At 35.0% G+C, this 23,167-nt stretch overlaps 1 protein-coding gene across 1 annotated transcript in view; it reads left to right on the forward strand.

The window, feature by feature from the left end:
• The window catches only part of LOC150099114 (V-type proton ATPase 116 kDa subunit a 1-like), a 586,531-nt gene that overhangs the window by 19,808 nt on the left and 543,556 nt on the right, over positions 1-23,167 (forward strand). Inside the window, exon 2 of the mRNA XM_090404569.1 lies at positions 12,831-12,909. Coding sequence (XP_090260695.1) covers positions 12,831-12,909 — 79 coding nt within the window. The remainder of the gene's footprint in view (positions 1-12,830; positions 12,910-23,167) is intronic.

Genomic DNA, 23,167 nt, shown 5'->3' on the forward strand with positions numbered 1-23,167 from the left:
TCTCCTATATCTCCTATAATGCAAAACACATCTCCTTGTGGATATGTCTAATGTTATACATTAAGGGAAGGGCCACTACCCAGACTAGTTTCGACCTTTATTGAGGTCTCTTCAGTGGGAGCCAGGCCCAAGTTGAGATACCAGGCAGAAGCATTAGCAGGTCATCTCTACCTATAGGAATTGCCAAATGGTGTGCTACCCTTTTTTAATAAATTACTCTGGATTTAGAGAAAGATGTTGAAATTTTATTTTTCACTTGGTTAGAGTATAATAAATTTAGTTTAATCCTTTATCCAGGTGTGAGCAAACAAAGTTTGCACCTGAAAGTATCTTCAGGACTGGGGTAAGGTGGTACAACACCACCAGGGCAACTCGTTGCAAAGGTGGAGGAAGCTACCAACATCTCCTGTCTCAGTATCTCCTATAATGCAAAACAGATCTCCTTGCAGGAAGGGCCACTCACCGAAGAGACCTCAATAAAGGTCGAAACTAGTCTGGGTAGTGGCCCTTCCCTTAATGCATAACATTAGACATATCTACAAGGAGATGTGTTTTGCATTATAGGGGATACTGAGACAGGAGATGTTGGTAGCTTCCTCCACCTTTGCAACGAGTTGTCCTGGTGTTGTACCACCTTACCCTGAAGATACAATCCTGAAGATACTTTCAGGCGCAAACTTTGTTTGCTCACACTTGGATAAAGGATTAAACTAAATTTATTATACTCTAACCAAGTGAAAAATAAAATTTCAACAGCTTCTTCTATCCTTTTGCGAGTCCACAAAGGTTTTTCTTTTTCATGCCGCTTGTTCAAAAACGTCCTGACAGTTTCATTGAACTGTTCTTCAGATACAAATTCGGTCAGAGTTTGATTTTTTTTCTATATCTGAACTCATTTTTCTACGGTAGGTACTTGATAAAACTCGAAATATAGAAAACAATAATAAAAATGCGCGCAACCTTCCTCGCGTAATGTTTGGCTGGCACGGACGCCGGAGGGGAGCTTGTATCCACGAAAAATGTTTAAAATTTCACTAAAAATATCCTTTTTGTTTTTAAAAATATCAGCTTAAATGACTATTGTTGTATTAACTATTCTACATTTAATAATGCATGGTTTACTAAATAAATACTTTTAATATCTAAACAATATTATTTCATCTTTTCACTAAAACAGTTAAGGGATTTGATCAAATCACTAAAACAGTTAAGGGATTTGATCAAATCACTAAAACAGTTAAGGGATTTGATCAAATCACTTACTTTCTTCAGGGAAATCACCCCACAGAGTTGTTATTTTAACATCTTCCGTGAATTGATCATATCCCTTAGGGATTTGATCAAATCCCTATTTTCTTCATTTCCCTGTGACATATATATACAGTCGATTCCGCTTAAATGGGACACGTTGGGACTAATCCATTTTTGGCCCAATTAAATGAACTAATAATAAATTCTAAAATAAAATGTGTAATACGCAGATAAATGAATAAGTAGGTAAAAAAAATAATAATTAGGTACTTATTTTAATGGTTTATTAAACCAAAATACAGAAAATATTTGTATAATTGTTCAGAAAAAACAATGCATAAATGATAACTTTTACAATTTCAAATTTTAATTCTGCAAAAATGCATCAAGTGTAGTCTGTCTTTTGCTTTTGAAATTTTGCAGTTCTACAAAATCAGCACAGATATTCAATGCGCATGTAGGGCTTCCTTCATTAACTTCCTGCATAAAATAACGCTGTAACCCGACTATAAATTTTTTGGCCTCACAATTAGTTACAAGCAGAGGTGGGTCATCATTGCATTCTTCGTCAAATTTTTGACGTTTGGATTTATTGACTTCAACAATTGCATCTTCCAAGTTTTCATTTTCATCGTAACATGGTAAATTGTCATCTATTGTTGAAAATTCTTCATTGTTCATGATAGGATCTTGCAGTATGTCTTCATTTTCATCACTACTCAAAATTTCAAGAACCTCCAAAGGTTTTAAAACCGCAAACAGCAAAGCAGTTTTGTATTGTGCTGCTTTTTATAGCTCGCCAACTGTCAGAGACAAACTGTATTGCTTGCAAAATGGAAATTTTTGCACTGATCTCTCTCTAGCTGTTGATGAACTTGTTAATAGGTTTTCATCAATGGATTCCAATATGTAATTAACCAATTTTCCTCGATACGTCTTTAAATTTTTTTATTATCCCCATGTCCATTGGTTGCACTAAAGATGTTGTATTAGGAGGGAGAAATTCCAGCCTTATATTTTTTAGATTATCTAAATGAGGGTGTGCAGCACAATTCTCGAGAAGCAACAAAATTTCCCTCTGCTTACGTTGTAATTCTATGTCCCAACTCGAAAGCCAATTCCAAAAAATTTCAGAAGTCATCAACACATTACTATTGGCATGGTACTCTACTGGTAAACTCTCTATTCTTAATCCCTTAAAGCATCGAGGCTTAGCATTTTTTCCTACGATTAGTAGTTTTTGTTTGTCCATACCCAACATATTTGCACAGCATAACACAGTAATGCGGTCCATTGCCCTTTTATATCCTGACAATGCAATGTGCTTATAACACAGGGAGCCGCCTGGCATAGCACGATAATAGAGGCTGGTTTCATTAGCGTTGTAAATATTATCTGAACAGAAATTCTCTAAAAAAGTAAGTATTTTAGTATTTTGCCATTGTTCAGAGCTTACATTGTCGGCACTGCCCTTTTTGCCATGCGCTTTTTTAAATTTGATATTGTGTCTTGCTTTCCATCAAGACAACCAACCAGCAGTTGCTTTAAAATCGTTGTGGTCCAGCTTTTTAGCGATCTCCTCTGACATTGCCTTCAACAATGGGGACTGATATTCACGCCTCACCTGCTAACTATAGAAAACCGTTGATCTAATGCTTCTTCGACTTCTGGATCCTTTCCATCACGCCTTCTTTTGGATGTTCCTGGAATTTCTTTCTGTAATGTCCACTCCTCATGCAGTTGATTTTCTTGTTGTAGGAGACATGCTAAGGTAGATTTTGGTACACCAGTTATATCAGCAAGTCTACGATGGCTTGTATTTAATGGCTGGCTTTTAATTTTATCCAGCAAAGCAATTTTACTTGAAAGTGTAAAATCATTTCTTGGCATCTTGGCAAAGATTTAAAAATTTTAAATAAAATTGGCACAATAAATCGATATTGCTAAGTACAGTATATAGTAAAGGTAGATTCTTAAGCAGACGCGTACTTTCCAGACGCACGACGAAAGATAACTGATTCGTATCACACTAGTGTTGCCAAATATTAGTGTATGTAGTGTTGCCATATTTTCGAAAAATCCATAAAATATATCAAAAATTGCTAAATTCCTTTTCAGGTACTGTACCAATTAAGCGAAAAGTTATCCCAATTAAGCGTTTAAATTATGTATTAATATGTTGGTTTGGTTTCCGTTCTTTGGGATTTGGCCCAAAAAAGTGGCTGTCCCAATTAAACGGAATCGACTGTATATATATATATAGAGAGAGAGAGACAGTGAACTTTGTGGTATCTGAATAGCTTGGGAAATGGCACCTTCAGATAGTGAATCCTTCTGCATACTTCTATACCTTTAGATATTTTTCCTGGGATGCATTGCACATGTATGAATTTTGGTATCACAATACTAGTGCTCACATTGTAAACTAATAATAAAAAAAAAAAGTGGAGTAGGGGGTTCATTATGCTTACAGGGAAATAAATGGATAACTAACCCCATCAGAGAAATATAAAGTATATGTGTAAACACACTGGAAAGGCATTTAACAATGTAGGTTATTTTTTTTGTTCCTACCCACAAAAGGTTTTCACTCAGCCAAAGAGGCTGGCATGGAGAATGGTATCTTATTCAATCACAAGGGATCCAGTTAAATGGAAAGCTATTAAAATCTGAAATGGTTGTAACTATATTTATATCTGTTATTGGTTTTTAATTACTGATAAGTTCCCAAGGTTTTGGGCATTCATTACGATTAAGGTGTAGGTGGAGAAGGACCTCAGCACACTTTTTAAAAAGATGTTCAAATTTGTACGAATAACTCTGCAGTAATTTAGCATCATCCAAGAGGATCCCATAGCTAGTATTAGCAATTGCATCTTTAGCAAGACTAGATCTTTGAAATTTCTGTGCACCAATCCTATTTACTATAGGGTTGATGTTCAGAAATGCATTTAGCGATGGATCAACCTGTTTGATTGAAGTAAATTAACTTTTAATTATATCGATACGAATAGACTCCGGGTACTATTAAAAGTTGTCTATCCTTAGTAGATGGCAACGAAGATCTGATTTAATTATTAGATTTAAATGTGGTTGAAAGCTGAAATTTCTTAAGGATAGAAGAAACATATTCAGGAGTCATCTCTTCTTGTGTCTAGGAATCAAGTAAATTGCAGATTAATTTACTACCATCAAACCAACTGATGCATTTCTGAACACCATTTCTGTATACTGAATCCAATAAATCTTATGAACCTCACCTTGCTAAACATGCAGTTACTAATATTGTCCACAGGATTCTATGGGATGATGATAAATTATTGCACAATTGCTCCCACAAATAAATTTGAATGTTTTTGTCAAGAAAGTGCTGAGGCTTTTTCCATCACCAAACCTCATCCTATTGCCCACTATAGTTAAATGCTTGTATACCAATTTCAGATCCTGAGGTTATTATATTTACCTGACTCTCTGATGACTGCACATGTAAAATATACTATTTTCCATGTATCTACATAGACATTGTTAAATTTCTCAATTCTGTTTTGTTTACCGGGGTGTAGCCGCTGGTGTGCACTACCAATTTCTTGGAGCCATAAGTGAGAGTTGAGTATGTGAGGACCAGAGCCCAACATCCTGACCCTGAGATCAGCGGCTGACATTGATACTAAGATGCTACCTCTTCATACACCCTGTATGGGCTGTATGTATAATATTGACATAAATGAATAAATCGTAATGTTCCTTTCAACAATCAAAACTCATCCCACCACCAACCCTATTTGGGTAAGAAATATATATATATATATATATATATATATATATATATATATATTTTTTTTTTTTTTTTTTTTTTTTTTTTTTTTATTATATACCTTCGTTTACAATGACACAAATTAAATTGCATTTAATTTGCAAAAGGGAAAACAAGTCTTACAAAGCTAATATTTCACATTCCAAACAAAAGTACAGTTAAGGAATGTCTCTGTCAATCATTTCAGAAAAAAGGCAATAAATACTTATGAACACAGCAAAGAGACTAAATTATCTTAATTAAAATGCACACATTTTGGTTGAAAAATCTAAAACCATTAGTGTAACAAAACAGAATTGAGAAATTTAACAATGTCTATGTAGATACATGGAAAATAGTATATTTTACATGTGCAGTCATCAGAGAGTCAGATAAATATAATAACCTCAGGATCTGAAATTGGTATACAAGCATTTAACTATAGTGGGCAATAGGATGAGGTTTGATGATGGAAAAAGCCTCAGCACTTTCTTGACAAAAACATTCAAATTTATTTGTGGGAGCAATTGTGCAATAATTTATCATCATCCCATAGAATCCTGTGGACAATATTAGTAACTGCATGTTTAGCAAGGTGAGGTTCATAATGTCACCCCTTATGTGCACGAAGTCTGGAATGGCCAAGATGGCAGAAGAATCAACACTGACTGATCAATGGCATCAAGGACATGACAGTAAGATGTGCAGCACATCGAGGGCACACTCCTGACATCTAAGGGACTTGTGGCCAGCCGTCGTGGAAGAGATCGGAGCCTCACCACATATTTATCCATTGTCAGCCATGAAACACACTGTCACAATATGAAGTTAGAGATGTGGTTGAGACCCTTGCAACCATCAGCTCTTATAGCTACACGGGAGAAGAGCTTGAAACTGGGAATTGTAAGACAAGAACTACTAAGGTAGTGTATGAAGATAATATCCCAAACCCTCCAGGGAGGATATTCTCAGATATCCCTTGTCTGAAAACCAGGAGAAAAACTCTTGAAAATAGTAACATGGAACGTCAGAACACTGTAAGAGGCAGGCAAATTAGATAACCTACTCCAGGAATTAGAAATGATGAAGGCCGATATTGCAGGTATCAGTGAAGTGAGGTGGACAGATACAGGCATAATAAGAAGAAAAAATCGCACTATAATCTACTCTGGCAGTGACTTACACCTTAATGGAGTAGCGCTTGTCCTAAGTAATAGAATTGCAAAATCTCTATAGGGATATTGGCTCATAAATGACAGAATCATAACAGCCAAAATAACTGCACAACCATTCAACCTGTATATTATCCAAGCATATGCACCAACCCAAGATCATCCAGATGAAGAGTTGGAACAATTTTATGAAGACATCCAAACTGCAATCTCCAGTGCTAAGTCAGATGATGTTATTATACTGATGGGCAACCTAAATGCAAAAATGGACTTAGAAAAAATCTCATTTTGCATGGGAAACCAAGGACTTGGAATCAGAAATGAAAGAGGTAAAAGATTAATTCAATTCTGTAAAACCAATGACCTAATAATTGCCAACACACTGTTTAAACATCCTCCCAGAAGACTATATACCTGGACAAGCCCTGGGGACATCTATAGAAAGCAAATTGACTATATAATAATAAGCAAAAGATTCCGAAATGCAATAACACAAACAAAAGCATATCCTGGAGCAGACATAGGATCGGACCACAACCCAGTAATTGCAAAAATCAAAATAAAACTTAAGATACCAAGCCAGTCATTCATAAGAGAAACTTATAAGTCAGACTCACTTAACAACCAAGAAGTTAAAGACTGCTTTATAAAAGAATTCACAGAATCCCTTAACAAGTCTGACACCACAACTCACACAGAAAATAGAACGCCAATTGATGAAATTAACATGAACTGGCAAACATTCAAGAATAGCATCAATGAAGCAGCCCAAAATACACTCCCACAATTAAAAAGGAAAAGGAATAAACCTTGGATGAATGAAAAAATACAGATGTTGATGGAACAAAGAAAAAAAGTTAAAGAACAAACCTGAATATAAAAGCATGAATAAAGAAATAAAAAAAGAATGCAGGAAAGCCAAAGAGGAATGGATTAAATATAAATGTGTAGATATAGAAAACCTTGATAGAAAACACAGAAGCAGAGAAATGCATGAAAAGATCAGAGAAATGACAAGCAGGACAAATACAGCAAACCATGCAAGTGCCATTAGAGACTCAAGAGACCATATTCTAATGGATAAAAAAGAAATCATGGAAAGATGGATTGAATACACAAGGAAATTATATGAACAACAAAGAAATGATATTCCTGAACAGACTGATTTAGAAGGACCATCCATTTTACTCTGTGAAGTTGAAAATGCCATCAGAAAACTAAAACCACATAAAGCTGCAGGAATAGATAACATCTTGGCAGAATGGTTGAGTGCTCTTGATGAAAGAGGACTGAAATTTCTAGCAAAATTATGCAATAAAATATACGAGACTGGATTTCTACCCAAAGATATTAATCACTCAATTTTCGTTCCAATTCCCAAAAAAACAAAAGCTACAAGATGTGAAGAGTTCAGGACAATCAGCCTCATCAGTCAAGTATCAAAAGTCCTCCTATACGTTATTCTTGAAAGAAATAAAAGAAAAATAAACATAGAAATAAATGATACACAAAGTGGCTTCAAGGAAAATGTAGGTACAAGAGAAGGTATTTTCAACGTCAGAACCATCATAGAAAGATATCTAGAAAAACAAAAAGATGTGTACCTCTGCTTCATAGATTACAAAAAGGCATTCGACAATGTCCAACATGAACAGTTAATTGAAATCCTTTCAAAAATAGGCGTGGATGGAAAAGACATTAGGCTATTAACTAATCTTTATTGGGAACAGACTGCATCTTTGAGAATAAATAGAGAGAGACCTCAGAAGAATTCCCAGTTCAGAAAGGTGTGAGGCAAGGCTGTGTCTTTTCTCTTATTCTCTTTAACCTATACACAGAAGAAATATTTAATAAAATTAGGAACCTCAAAGGAATCACTGTAGGGGGCAGAAATATTAATAACCTAAGATATGCAGATGACACGGTTCTTCTAGCTGAAAACAAATATGACCTCAAAACTCTTATAGATGAAACCCTCAAGTACAGCGAACAGTATAGCCTCAGATTCAACTTTAAAAAGACAAAAAATCATGATAATTTCAAGAGAAAAGAAAATACCAAAAATATGCATCGATTATAAAAGGAAATAAATTAAAACAGGTGCAAAAATACATATATCTCGGACACTTGATCACAGAGAATGGCAGGACAGAAGATGAAATTAGAAAAAAGGATTGAAATCGCAAGGTCAACTTTCAACAGTATGAAAAATCTACTAACATCTAGAGAATTAAATCTGAAAACAAGACTAAGAATCTCCAAATGCTACATATGGTCTACATTATTATATGGAGTAGAGACATGGACACTCTCCAATCTGAGTGTGAAAAAACTGGAGGCCTTTGAAATGTGGATGCTGCAAAGAATTATGAGAATATCATGGAAAGAAAAAAAGACAAATGAAGAGGTACTAGAAATGGCAGGCATCAACAGGAGCATGATGAAAGAAATTAAAAAGAGAAAAGTCGGATATTTTGGACATATTCTGAGACATAACTGCCTACAAAGGAACTGTTGAGGGAAAGAGAAAGAGTGGAAGACAAAGACTGGAGTGGATGAAAAATATAGAAGACTGGATATGAGGAATGCAGCAGAGAGGTGCAGAATAGGACATGGTGGAAACACATGGTAGTCAATCTCCTGGAGGGAGAAGACCTGACAGGACAATATTATACAAATCAGATCGATGAAAATACAGATATAGAAATGATGAAATATATAGTACTTAATACCAAAAAAAAAAAAAAAATAATAAAAATAAAAAATAAATAAATAAATAAAAGTGAGAAAAATATTTTTTCTTAATTTTTTTGATATGTTTATTTCCTTTATGGTGACGAAATAAAGACTATAATTAGTTTATATTAAACATTGTGTGGTTTTTTTTTTTTTGGAGTGTGAAGGTTAAATATTCAGTGTAAATATGTGGAAAGGTATTTAATTTGTAATATTTGCATTATACTAAACAACAAACATGTGAAGCAGTGTTTATAAATTATTAAATTTTTTTTTAATTATTGAAAATTTAAATTTCAAAATTTTGTTTCCACTTAATGTATACTGGATTCATTTAATTAAAAATGTATTTAATAATTTATGAACATTGTTTCACATGTTTGTTGTTTAGTATAATGCAAATATTACAGATTAAATACCTTTTATAATTCTTGTTTAATTGAAATATTATTATAATCTCCTCCAGATTTCCTTTGCCTGAGAAGGAGATATGCTGGTTTTACTGAAATTTTAAAGTGGGTATGCAGTTACTGAAAGTTTGGGAAACATATATTAAGCGACAAACTCATATGGTAACCTAACAAAAATTAGTCTATTTGGCAGTGTATAGATTATTTGGAATTATTGTTTCAACTCCTCTATAACGAATGCGCCCAAGTTTGAAAATAAAATAAGCGCATGCACTATCTTTACCCTTCTCCCTTCAAGTAGCCAATCAGATGTTCGTAAAACTGTCATCAACGGGTTGTTCCACTGGACATTAGTTCTGTGTTCGTCAGTACATTGATGTATAACAATTGTTTGTTTAAAATTTTAAAATAATAATAAATTTAAAAACAGTATATTCAACAAATTTTATTTTTATAATTGGTAAAAGTATTTTTACCAATTATAAAAATAATTTTCATGTTTCACGGGTAAAAGTATTTTTACCCGTGAAACATGAAAAGACAGTCAAATTTATTAAATTTTTTTGGGTAAGAAAAAATAATGAAAAGTGATTCTGCTGATTCTACTGCAGTTGATTGGTATCATTGATTATCACTTGAAGTATAAAAACAAAAGAGAAATATAACGAATTTAATATTATTGTGTTTAGGTAATATTTATTTATTATTTATAGATTGTCATAAAAACTTTTAACGCAAACAAAACAAATTTATTTTGTTTATAAAAATGTGAACTATTGCATATGTGGATTATAAAAGATTTTATTCTTATTATATTTTGATAGTTAAATGTTTTTCTTATGTAAGATAAATTAACACAGATGATTGTGTGCAAATATTTCATGTTTAGATCATGAAATATTTGTTTAAAAATGATAGCCTTTACAGGTTGATTGTCCCCTCATACTTTCTGATTGGCATTTGTACACAAGCTGTATTAATAAAAGTTTTTGTGCGAAATACGGCTTTTTTTTTGCTCGATAGTGCGAGCCTTTTGTTAAAATTTTCATAGCTCGCCACTGGATATATCACACACTCTCCACCTAATCCATGAAGATAGAAGAAAGCTAGAGCTCTAGCTCTCTTCTGTCTTTAAATACACTGCAAGTATACCTACATATTCTAGCCTTAATGATATAATCACGTAATCACAAGAAAGATATTTATTTAACCAAATATTTCGGTCTGGAAATAGCAGACCATCGTCGGTGGTATTACAAGAACAGTTTAAAAAATATACAAGCTAGAATACTAACAATAGATCGTTGAAATTAGAACATGCCGCGTGATGTTATATCACTAAGTATGAAACGAAATATTTTGAAGTAGAAACATGATTGAATTTGCTATTAAAAAAAAAAAAAAAAAAAAAAAAAATTAATGAGTAATCTTGATTAGGCTTTCCCAGATTTTTGATATAGATATGCAGTCATTACGATTCAGGTTGGGATGATGGAGCAAGGCCTCCACGCTTTCCTTGAACAAACGTTCGAACCTATAACGGGATCTATGTAAGAGGCGCGTTTTGGACCAAAGGATGCTGTGGTCAGTTTCAATCCCGTGTTGAGCCAGACCAGACTTTTCAGGTTTATTGTGAAGAATGGATGATTGATGTTCTTGGATTCTTTTTTCAAGAGAGCGTCCAGTCTGTCCAAAGTAAGAGAGATCACAGTTGCAAGGAATTTGATAAACTCCAGGAAGAGATAAAGTTGAGCGTTTGTCTTCTGTGATCTCTCTTACTTTGGACAGACTGGACGCTCTCTTGAAAAAAGAATCCAAGAACATCAATCATCCATTCTTCACAATAAACCTGAAAAGTCTGGTCTGGCTCAACACGGGATTGAAACTGACCACAGCATCCTTTGGTCCAAAACGCGCCTCTTACATAGATCCCGTTATAGGTTCGAACGTTTGTTCAAGGAAAGCGTGGAGGCCTTGCTCCATCATCCCAACCTGAATCGTAATGACTGCATATCTATATCAAAAATCTGGGAAAGCCTAATCAAGATTACTCATTAATTTTTTTTTTTTTTTTTTTTTTTTTTTAATAGCAAATTCAATCATGTTTCTACTTCAAAATATTTCGTTTCATACTTAGTGATATAACATCACGCGGCATGTTCTAATTTCAACGATCTATTGTTAGTATTCTAGCTTGTATATTTTTTAAACTGTTCTTGTAATACCACCGACGATGGTCTGCTATTTCCAGACCGAAATATTTGGTTAAATAAATATCTTTCTTGTGATTACGTGATTATATCATTCAGTCTTATGTCGCAAGTATCCTTAAAACAACATATTCTAGCCTTCTCTTTAGGCACATTCTCACTGTCATGTCATTCATTATTGCTGCCTCTTGACTTTGCAGTATCATATCTTGTCAATGTGTTTGCTACCTTCCTTTGACATTTTTTTTTTTATGCACAATATTAACATTGACTTCAAATCTCTCTTGCTACGCAATTCACACTACTACCTCTTAGGTTATTCGTACCAACCATCACTTTTACTCCTCTCATCCACATTCTCACTTATTTTCATTGCTCTGTTCACTGTTTCTCCATGCAAGTACTCCTCTAATCATTCTATTTTCTCACCAGAAATCATGGAAACTCTGTATATCATATTGCTCACTGCTCCATTTATTTCTTGCTTGCTCACCTTTCTCTCAACACTACCACCTTCTCTCACTTACCTACCTTTCTCTCATCTCTCTATACTTTGCTCATTTCTTTTCTCCGGCTTCCACTGATGAGACCTTAATAAACATTGAAACTGGTCTGCATAGTGACCTTTCTCATAATGCATAGCATTATACATGTCTGCAAGGATATGTGCTTTGCATTATGGGATACTAATGCAAGTGATGTGAAGCCACTAGCTTCTATATACGAGTTGTCTCCAGTCCTGAAAATACTTCAGGTGCAAACTTTGTTTGCTTACACCTTGATAAAGTATTAAACCAAGTATATAATTTCTTGGTATCTTTAATTTATCTCGCATCTACTCTTTCCCTTACATCATGTAAGTATCTATGTCTCTTGATCTCTCGCTTCATGAACCTCAATTCATTTTTCATATCCCCCCCCCCCCCTTTAAACATTCCACCCATGCTAGTCATTCACCACCATCAGCACTATCCATCAGATGTTACATCTCCATAAAATTTGGAATAAAATTTCTTATAATTACAGCTTGATTTAACAACATATGGGAATCAACTTTCTTGATTTTCTGCGTTGATTTGTTTTACTCAAAATGTGAAAAGTTGTATTAAATTTGATAAAATAAATTACTGCTGTTTTTATTTTTTAATTTGCTATCACATATATATATGTGATAGCAAATCAAAATCTATCAAAATATGTGATAGAAAAAAAATTAATTAAAAATAAAAAACTTATTTATTTTTTTCATTTAATTCAGGTTAATTCTAACATGAATGTTTTCCAAAGAAAATTCATTGGTGAAATACGCAGGTGTGATGAGATGGAAAGAAAGCTTCGTATGTATTACTAAAATGCATTACCTAGTTTGTTTTCTATATTAGTATTATAAAAAGGTGGTATATTTTATTATACATCTTGTTTTGATAAAGCTTAGAGCTGAGCTTTATAACAGGATATTCCTTCCCCCTATGTTATAGAAATGTCATAGCCATTTATTAAGATAATAGCAAACAAAGAAAGACAAAGCTTTTTATCATGCTTTGAATATCAGCTTTTCATTCCCTTGCAGAACCATGTTAATTGGCTTCTATAGGTGACTTCTTGTTTTCTGTTATTTACAGACAAACCCAGACTTATGCATCATAATCTGTCTTGCTAGGATCCCTGAGTGCTTAAGCTTAACTACTCTCTCTTTCAACTTCATGCCTAAGTGGAAGAGGTTCCAAATCGGAATTTTCCTGGTGAGATGGCTTCTCCACATTTTCTTTATCCACTCTATTGTACAGTTCCTCACAGTATTCTTTCCATCTGTTTTTGATATCCAATTCTTCTGTTAGTAATACTCCATTCCTGTCTTTGATGACATTCAGTTTGGGCTTAAACTTGTGCTTTAGATCATGAACTAAATAAAACATTTTATAATTGTGCCTCCTTATCTGGAACTCTATCTCTTCACATTTATTAGTATAGAACTTTTCCTTTTCCTGCTTGATGGCTGTTCTGACTTCTCTATGTAATCTTTTGTATTCTTCAGTCCCTGTGTCTCTGTTTTTTAAGCTGCCTTCTTTTGATTAGTTTTCATATTGAATCTAATATCCATGGGTCTTTTGGTCTTCTTATTGGTCTGAGATACGTCTTCTCTGTATCCTGTATTATCACTCCTTCCCAAAGCATTTCTGGTGGGTTCTCCTCACTGGTTTTCAAAAAATCATCTGAGCCAATGTTTCTTCTGTGAATCCACTAGGAATTACTCTAACATCCAATCTAGTGGAATGTGCCTGATTTGGAAGTTTTCAGAGTCTTAGCCTTACTTTGGCTCTTACTAGCTGATGGTCAGTATCACAATCTGCTCCAAGACAAGTATGCACATCAGAGATGCTTGTCTTCCATCACTGGAGAGCTAGGATGTAATCAATCTGGTGCCGTGATCTATCAATGTTAGATATCCAAGTATAGGTCTGTTGTGGGTGTTTCTGGAAGCAGGAATTGGTAAAAATTCCAACAGTCTTTCACCATGGGTGTTATGTTCACCCTGACCAAACATGTCACAGTCTAGCCTAACTCTCATATTCTTACCCACTTTTGCAAGTCCCCTAAGATGTAAAGTTTATCTCTCCTTGGTAGGCAATCGTCCAAAACAGCATAGGTTTCAAAGAATTTCTCACTCTCTTCATCAGGTCTGTCTGTGTGGGGTGCATAAACTACCACAATTCACACACTGATAGGATGAGCCTTTAGTCTAATACAAAGTATCTTGTCATTGGTGGGATTATGACCAAGAAGGACTCTTGCATAAACTGTCTTCAGTATCAGCTTCCCCTGTTTATTCCTCCTGAATAAGCATGTAAACTGTGTCGCTATTACATATTATTTATAAGTCACTGTTATTATTATTATTTTTTATATATTCCTTTCTTATTCTCACTATTCCATCTTACTATTGCGTACTTAGTTTATCTACTTTTTGCACTATGAGTTTTATGCATTTGGATACTAGAAAATTTATTTGATAAGACCTCACCTTCAGTATCTTTTTAATTGGCATAAAACTCAGTAATATGGCCGGTTGATTTCTCTAACACAAATTCCTTCAGTAAAACTTTACACAAACAGTCGTGGTCTATTTGCACTTAACTATATGCCTCAGCTATCTTACTTGGTTTCCCGCTCTTAAGTTGGCATTTTTTTTTTTTTTTTTTAGGAACAGGTGCATTATAAAATAAACAATCAGGCAGCACACTATAGACATATAATTAAAACACATTTATTTACAATAGAAACAAAGTACATTAAATAAGCAATAAGGAGGTTACTCTCTCTCTCTCTCTACCTATCCTTATACTTTTGGTATAAAGAAACAAACTTTCCCTTTTCAATATTAAATGACTATACAATGTAATAACTCTGTTACTTCTCTGCTTAAAAAAAATCAAATTGCTGAGACTAATTTACTCATAAAGAGATTAGCTAGCTATGGCAAGTTATCTTACAATTTATATTCCAGTTAACAACAAATCAGAGGACTCTCTTATAGAGATTTCTTATTAGTCCATCTATGACACATCTCCTAAATTACAAGAAGAATGTACATAAAAAGATGAGCACACTTACAGAGGCTCTTTGTCACGATACCTTCCAAAAGGCCTGCATCAAAGTCTCTATGGTTTTTCTTTCATCTCAGGCCTTAGGTTTCCGTCCGGAGAGTCTTGTTTCAGGCGGCATTATGTCGGAATATCAGCAGGTCTTGGACTGCAATCTTTTTGGTACTCAAAAGCTCGGGCAAGAAGTTTCAGCATACAGGCTTGAAGATCACTCTGCAGCTGTTGGCTTCGGTTGACTTCCTGCAGCACTAGGACATCCGACCAGCAATTGGCATCGGCTGTTCTCCCAATTTTTCCTCTGGCATAGGTTTGCCGTAAGTCTGGTCCTCTGGGTCCAACTGCTTCTGGTTCTCTGCCGACTGCATATTGCTCTCTTCAGTTACAGCACTTCGCCTCTGCTCTCTCGGCAACTGGATCTTGGCTCTCTTCTGTCAGCAACTGAACCTTGTCTCTTCTCTCTCTCTCTCGGCAAGTGGACCTGGACTTTCCTCTTGATGTTCAGCTCAGTCCCCTTTTATTTTCGCCTTCTTGGGACCTTGCACCAAAGGTTGTAAGCCCCGAAGAAATCGGCAGTTCTCCTTGATCTTTTTGTTACAGCCAACCCATTCTTTCATCTCCTCCTGCACTCTTTTTTCCTTGTCTTGTCAGGCAGTGGAAACTTCTGAAACTAGCGGATCTCTTTGATACTAACTTTAAAGGCGTTTATGCGCAGAGCTTCGCAAACAACTTTCTCACTTAATTGTAAACAACTTTATTGTACCCTTATACATAGCTATTATACAAAGTTCCAATGGCAAAGCATTGCCTTTGTTTTTTACATTCTAGAAACTTTAGTTAAAACACTAAATACAATCAATTCCCATAGGGTTATTTATATTAATCTTTAACATAAAATACATCGAGATAAACAAAGTTATTTCTGTAACATTCTTGTGAGACTTGACCTCTGTAAAAATCGATGTAAAGCGCTTTGGTATTTCCAAGCTACATTCTGTTTTACAAAGGCCCACCCACCCCTTCATGAAAAATTTTTAAGCCATGAACATGGATAAAAATTTTTGAATACAGTGTTTCTGTATCTTGGGTCATATATTCTCTGGGTCGGACAGTACTCGAGTTTGTCCTCTAATTTTGAGCAGGGAACGCTGTCAGCCTGACCTGTGGGCTCTTTTGGGTGCGACTGATGCTGTAATTCATGTTTGTCACTATCCCTTGGGCGTCTAATTTCCTTCCAACTTCTTGCTCTCTTTCTATTTCTCCCATTACCTGGGTGGTGATCTCCACTATCATTTATTTCTAATGTGTTTACTTGTATTCCATCCTTAGCAGTTTTATCTGTGGCCTCCAATTCCTCTTTCTCATTTGCCGCCACCATGACACTGAAGATGTGTAAGATCTCTCCTCCTTTTACCTGTTTAGTATCTCTAACAGTTGGAGGATTAGGCAAAGAATTTTCCTTGTCTTACTTATCAAAATTTCTATTTTTCCTAGTCCCCCCCCTTTTCCTAAATTGGAATGGCCGTTCCGTGTGTTGCTCTCATCAATATTTTCACCAGCTCGACGCCTTTGACTACCTCTCTGCCGGGCAACCTGGTTAAATCCGAAAATGGAAGAGAAATCACAGGAGAACTTATAAGTTTTAAAAGAGGTATTCTGTAAGTAGACATATCGATACAAAATTGATAACAGAAAACTCACGTACAAAGATTATTTAATAGTATAATTTTTGCCTGTCTATCACAGGCATCTACAGTACATTCTAAGCTCAAATTAAACAATAACTTACAATTCCAAAAAGCGCCACCTAAGTACCTAGTGTAAGATAACTAAAAAGGTCAATAAATTTCCTAAAAAAAAAAAAAAAAAAATGTATATAATAAAAAGTTAGGAAAGATTAGCTGATTTATAAAGTACTTTCTTCCATAAAGAGGATAGACGTAAGCCGTCGGATCTGTTTAAGTTAGGAGAATGAAGTAAAGTTTCACATGTTTCTTTATAAAGGCATTCCACGAGGAACCGACTTTTGTGAAGGACTCTTGTCTTTCTCCACTGAACTCTATGTCTAGTGAAGATGGCATGTTCTGCAAGTCCAGACTTTTCAGGTTTAAAGTATTCAATATAAGATTGGTGTTCTTCTAGCCAAATAGAGGCAGATCTTCCTGTTTGTCCAAAATAAGATAATCCACAAGAGCATGGAATCTGGTAGACACCTGGATAATTAAGGTGTGGAAGCTTGTCCTTAGGAGAAGTGAGAAAGGTGGAGATTTTTCTAAACGGTCGAAAGGCAACAAAAATATTCAGTGGTTTTAAAACTTTTGCTATACGTTCACTAATGCTTTTTCAAAAGGGATAGGAATGTGCGTTATTTCTTCTGTATTTGAAGAGGAAGACATATTAAAACTACTCAAAGCTCTTTTAATGAAGCAATTCTTATAACCATTAGATAGAAAGGAAGAAGTTATATATTGCAGTTCTTTCTGTAAAAGATTGTCTGAAGAACAAAAGGAGTGGGCCCGATGAACCAGTGTTTTAATAGTTCCTGCCTTTTGACTGGGATGGTGATGAGATTCAGCATGGATATAAGGGCCTGTATGAGTCTTCTTTCTATAGACTGAGAAATGTAGGTTACTATCTTGTAAATTATAGTAGAAGAGATAGCAGAAGAGAGAGGATTGCCCATTGCTGCTCCTTCAATTTGTTGATACAACTTATTTTTAAAGGAAAAATAACCAGAATGTATTACAAAATCAAATAATTTTACAATGTCTGAAGGAAATTCCTGTTGCAGTAATTCAATGCTTTCAGAAAGAGGCACATTTGTAAATAAAGAAACATCTAAATTGATCATGATATCAGAAACGTTCAAATGAAGATCTGAAATTTTATTTTTTAAATCTGAAGTATTTTTTATATAAGTATCAGTTCTTCTAGTTGAAGAGGAGAGTAAATTTGATAAAAATTTATGGAACATTTTGAACAACATATCTTTGACAACATTTCTCCCAGACCTACTCATTGGTTCAGATATGTCGATGACATTTTTGCTTTATGGAATGGCTCTTCTGATGAACTTCAACAGTTTCTCACTAAGTTAAATGCACTTCATCCAAGGATCCAGTTTACCCTAGAAGTAGAATCAAATAAGCAGTTAGCTTTTTAGATCTTCTAATTCTTCATCAACCATGTGGTAACCTATATTTCTCAATCTATAGAAAGAAGACTCATACAGGCCATTATATCCATACTGAATCTCATCACCATCCCAGTCAAAAGGCAGGAACTATTAAAGCACTGGTTCATCGGGCCCACTCCTTTTGTTCTTCAGACAATCTTTTACAGAAAGAACTGCAATATATAACTTCTTCCTTTCTATCTAATGGTTATAAGAATTGCTTCATTAAAAGAGCTTTGAGTAGTTTTAATATGTCTTCCTCTTCAAATACAGAAGAAATAACGCACATTCCTATCCCTTATGAAAAAGCATTAGTGAACGTATAGCAAAAGTTTTAAAACCACTGAATATTTTTGTAGCCTTTCGAACGTTTAGAAAAATCTCCACCTTTCTCACTTCTCCTAAGGACAAGCTTCCACACCTTAATTATCCAGGTGTCTACCAGATTCCCTGCTCTTGTGGATTATCTTATTTTGGACAAACAGGAAGATCTGCCTTCATTCGGCTAGAAGAACACCAATATTATATTGAATACTTTAAACCTGAAAAGTCTGGACTTGCAGAACACTAGACATAGAGTTCATCGGAGAAAGACAAGAGTCCTTCACAAAAGTCGGTTCCTCATGGAACGCCTTTATAAAGAAACATGTGAAACTTTACTTCATTCTCCTAACTTAAACAGATCCGACGGCTTACGTCTATCCTCTTTATGGGAGATAGTACTTTATAAATCAGCTAATCTTTCCTAACTTTTTATTGTATACTTTTTTTTTTTTTTTTAGGAAATTTATTGACCTTTTTAGTTATCTCACACCAGCTACTTAGGTGGTGCTTTTTGAATTATCAGTTATTGTTTAATTTGAGTTTAGAATGTACTGAAGATGCCTGTGACAGACAGGCGAAAATTATACTATTAAATAATCTTTGTACGTGAGTTTTCTGTTATTAATTTTGTATCAGGAGAACTTGCTTCTCTAAAAAGTCTGTTCCAAGAACTACCTTTGCCGTGGTTTGAGAGGATTCTGGGAGTATTAAAAGCTCCGGTAAGACGGTCAATTCAAAACCAGGCAGTCGCATGTTTATCTTCAATTTCTCCGAGGCGTGAACAGAGGAGTTCGCAATCCCACTTGATATGATCGACTTTTTTTGCTTAGTGATGCAGTCGGGCACTCGGATTTCAGTTTCCTGAATAAAGATCCGGTAATCACTGAAACATGGGAACCAGTGTCCAGTAATACTCTACACCAGTGGTCGATATAACATTGTTAGGGGTTGATAGAAAAATATAAGACATCATTGCACGGGTAATATTTAATTCGGTTAACTTGGATTACCTCCATCCTGAATGACAACGCAATTAAGAGTGAATTGTGGGAACAATGACATGAATAGGATCTGTAAGATGGAGCAAGGCATGAAAATAGTTATGGAGGCCCATCAACTAGGCAAATATAATGTATTTACCAATAAACGGATGAATTTATTACAGGTATATTATTTAGACTTATAACTTTTGCTTACTGACTTCAAAATAAAATAAAATTTTATATTTTATATATTATTTATCCCTCCTATCAAATATGTAATGTTAAGAAGGACTTCAAAAACAAAAACGTATCCCTTTGAAGTTAAGCCAATATAATAATATATACTATATTATACATACAATAAACACTGTAACTATAAAATAAACAATCTAAAAGCTCTGAGCGTCTTTTTTGCTTGTCCCATTATAATTATGTAATAGTAAAATAGAGGGGTTTGATAAAAAGTCAAGAAACTCTTGAAGGGGGTCGATGGTCAAAGAAGTTTGGCGATCCCTGCTCTACACTTTAGCCCTTTTATTTCCCCCCTTATTACTGTCATGGAATTTTTATGCCGATTCCTCAAATTTCTTGGCCACTTCTTAGTCCTCCGTGTGGGATGATGGTGAGTCATTTCCACATTAGATTCCCAATGCATCCTTCTGAGTCTCTTCTACTGCTATAACAATTTTTGGCAATGTGCCCAAATTTATTGCATCTATACTTTCTTGACTTCATTCCATGAGTTTAGGACCAATTTGCATACCTCAGTAATGGTTGGTTTTTTCACTCTTCCTGTCGGTGTCTCTTCTCGGTTTTTGCATCCATTTATCCCATTCTTCTTTCATCAGAGCTTTGAAGGGCTTGTTGATAGAAATATCTAGTAGCTGCAGCTGACTGTAAGTCCACTAGGAATAACTGCTAGCTGTGTTCGCAAATCCACTTCAACCTTTTTTTGTCTTTTCTGTTAAATGTGCTCGGAACCGATCAAACACAAGCAGAGCTGACCTCTTTGAGATCCCTCCAGGTCTTCTAGACCAGTACTTCCCAAACTGTGGGCTGCAGCCCCCTCCGGGGGGTGGTAAGTTTCTTGAGGGGGGGGGGCATGAAATAATGAAAACAAATTGAAAATGTGTTTTCATTATTTCACGTAGATTTTTTTTTTTTATCTTAAAAGAAACGTATTTAATTTTTATTATTTCTTTTTTGTCATTTTTTATATTTTAATGGAAAAAAAATCACACATTGGTGTGGGTTCACAAATTTTCCTGCATATTTCGGAGCTTAATGAATATTAGTAAATATATGCTTATTCAAATAAGTTTCATTTCAAAGCAGAAATCTAAGAATTGCAATTTCAAATATTTCACTGAAATCGACTTTTTGTGTAGCAGTATTGAAACACATCCATCACATTAAATTGTTATTAAACTTCTTTTATGTTTTTAATTTTTTCTTTATTACTAATTGTTTCATGTGCTTGTACTACAACGTACAATAACAATAAAAATATGAGATAATGTGCCATGTCAAATGTGTATGTAAGATGCTAAAAATGTATTATTTGCATTTGATTTTTACAATATTCGCTGTGTATATTTTGTATTGAATATAAATACAATAAATATTATAATAATATGTGTGTGTATATTATCAAGGGGGGGGCGTGAAATATTTTAATTTTTCCAAAGGAGACCCTGACATCCAGAAGTTTGGGAAGCTGTTCTAGACCAAATCTTTGCAAACCAAATAGCCATGATCTTGTCATTCACCCAGCCATTCTAATGAACTTGGACAAGAGTGCCAGGTGGTATGCTCTCTCTTTAGGATACGTTTTCCTGTTAAAAATGAGCATAGGAGGCAGTTTGGTACCATCTAGACAGCAGTATGGTGTGTCTTTTCATGACCACTTGTTTTGATTGCCACTGTTTCGACGCCTTTCATATCAACAGTTCTGTTGGAAGGCACATCAAAATTGAGAGGCACCTCATCCATGTTTGCAATCGGACTTGGTTCAAAAGCATATTTTTTCCTAAGTTTTATGACATAGGAGTAAAACTGTTGGATTTTATCCTCATAAGCTGGTGGCATTTTCTTGCCTTTCCTGTGAAATCAACAATGTTCATTTCTCTTGCAAACCTTTTTGCCTCATATTGAATATGCTTGGTTGACACACATATCCCACTCTGGTACTGCTCCATAATCGAAGTCTTAAGCCTCTGCTCCAAGTCTGGCCATTTTGCTGGTTTTCCTCTTAAGGCCCTCTTCTTTTTTGGCATCTTAGGTAGTTGTTCTTCCTGTTTTCTCCACTGTCTAATCATACACTCAGTGGGAGGAGGTCCAAACTGTCTCTCTGATGCTTTATTTTCATGTTCTTTTGCATAATTGGTGACTTTTAACTTGAATCTTGAATAATATGCCAATCGTTTTTATTTTCGGACATTTTTATGGGCTAGTGCTCAAAATATTGTTAATTATTATTATAATTACTTGACACCTCCAGGGAGTTCAAAGACTCATCGAGGGAGGGCATCTACTCTACAACTCTCTATCTCCACAATCCACCAACTTCAATGAACCACAACTACACCAATGCCATCTACTGCCCACCACTACCACTAGTATTTTCACAGACAGTCACAAACATTCAAGCCCACACGTGGATTCGAACCCGCAGCCTTTTAGCTGAAGAGCGGATATGCTAACCACTCGACCAACCATGCTGGTAGAGTAAGTTAATGCATTAACTTACCATGCCAACAAGTTTCAGATGTATGAATGCTTTCAGAGTTCTGATTGGTTTATTCAGAATCAGTCATTAATGATGTCAATCGACAGAGTTAACAAAAGGCTAGTGATTGGCGGAAGCCTGTTCGCAGAGACAAGGCACCTGCAGTTTCACCATGGCACCCGTGGGTCTCTCAACCGGTTACCCCCCATTATAAGATGACCTCCAATTTTTGGTCTAAAAATATCGTCCTATACACGGAAAAATACGGTAATTCGCTATTTCCATTTTAAAAATTGCAGTGTAAATAGACATAGAACCAAATTAATGATACATATAACTTATATGAAAAAAAAATTCAATACCATAAAACTTCCCACGTGTGATAGACATCCTCAGTCTGAAATTATTGAAAAAACTGCATGTGAGCACACACACACACACACACACACACACACACACACACACACACACACACACACACACACACACACACACACACACACACACACACACATTTCAACATGATATCATTGAATCTATAGGGCAACAATCTCATTTGGATCCAGATGAGGTAGAAAGCTGTGACTGCAATATTAGTAACAGTTTTTCACATAGCAGTGAGTTTGAAGCTGTGGCATGTGGTGAAGTCCAACGAGACTAAATACATAATGGGTGTTGTTACAGACCTAGTGGATTGGTTGCTAGTGATGATGAAATGCATCTACAAATCAACCTGATGTGTGCTAAAGAAGTGATCATCATGGGTGGCTTTAATTATCCCAACAT

This window comes from Typopeltis vanoorti, chromosome 15, assembly GCF_054136105.1.
Source record: "Typopeltis vanoorti isolate ZY-2024b chromosome 15, IOZ_Tvanoo_1.0, whole genome shotgun sequence".
Lineage (NCBI taxonomy): Eukaryota > Metazoa > Arthropoda > Arachnida > Uropygi > Thelyphonidae > Typopeltis > Typopeltis vanoorti.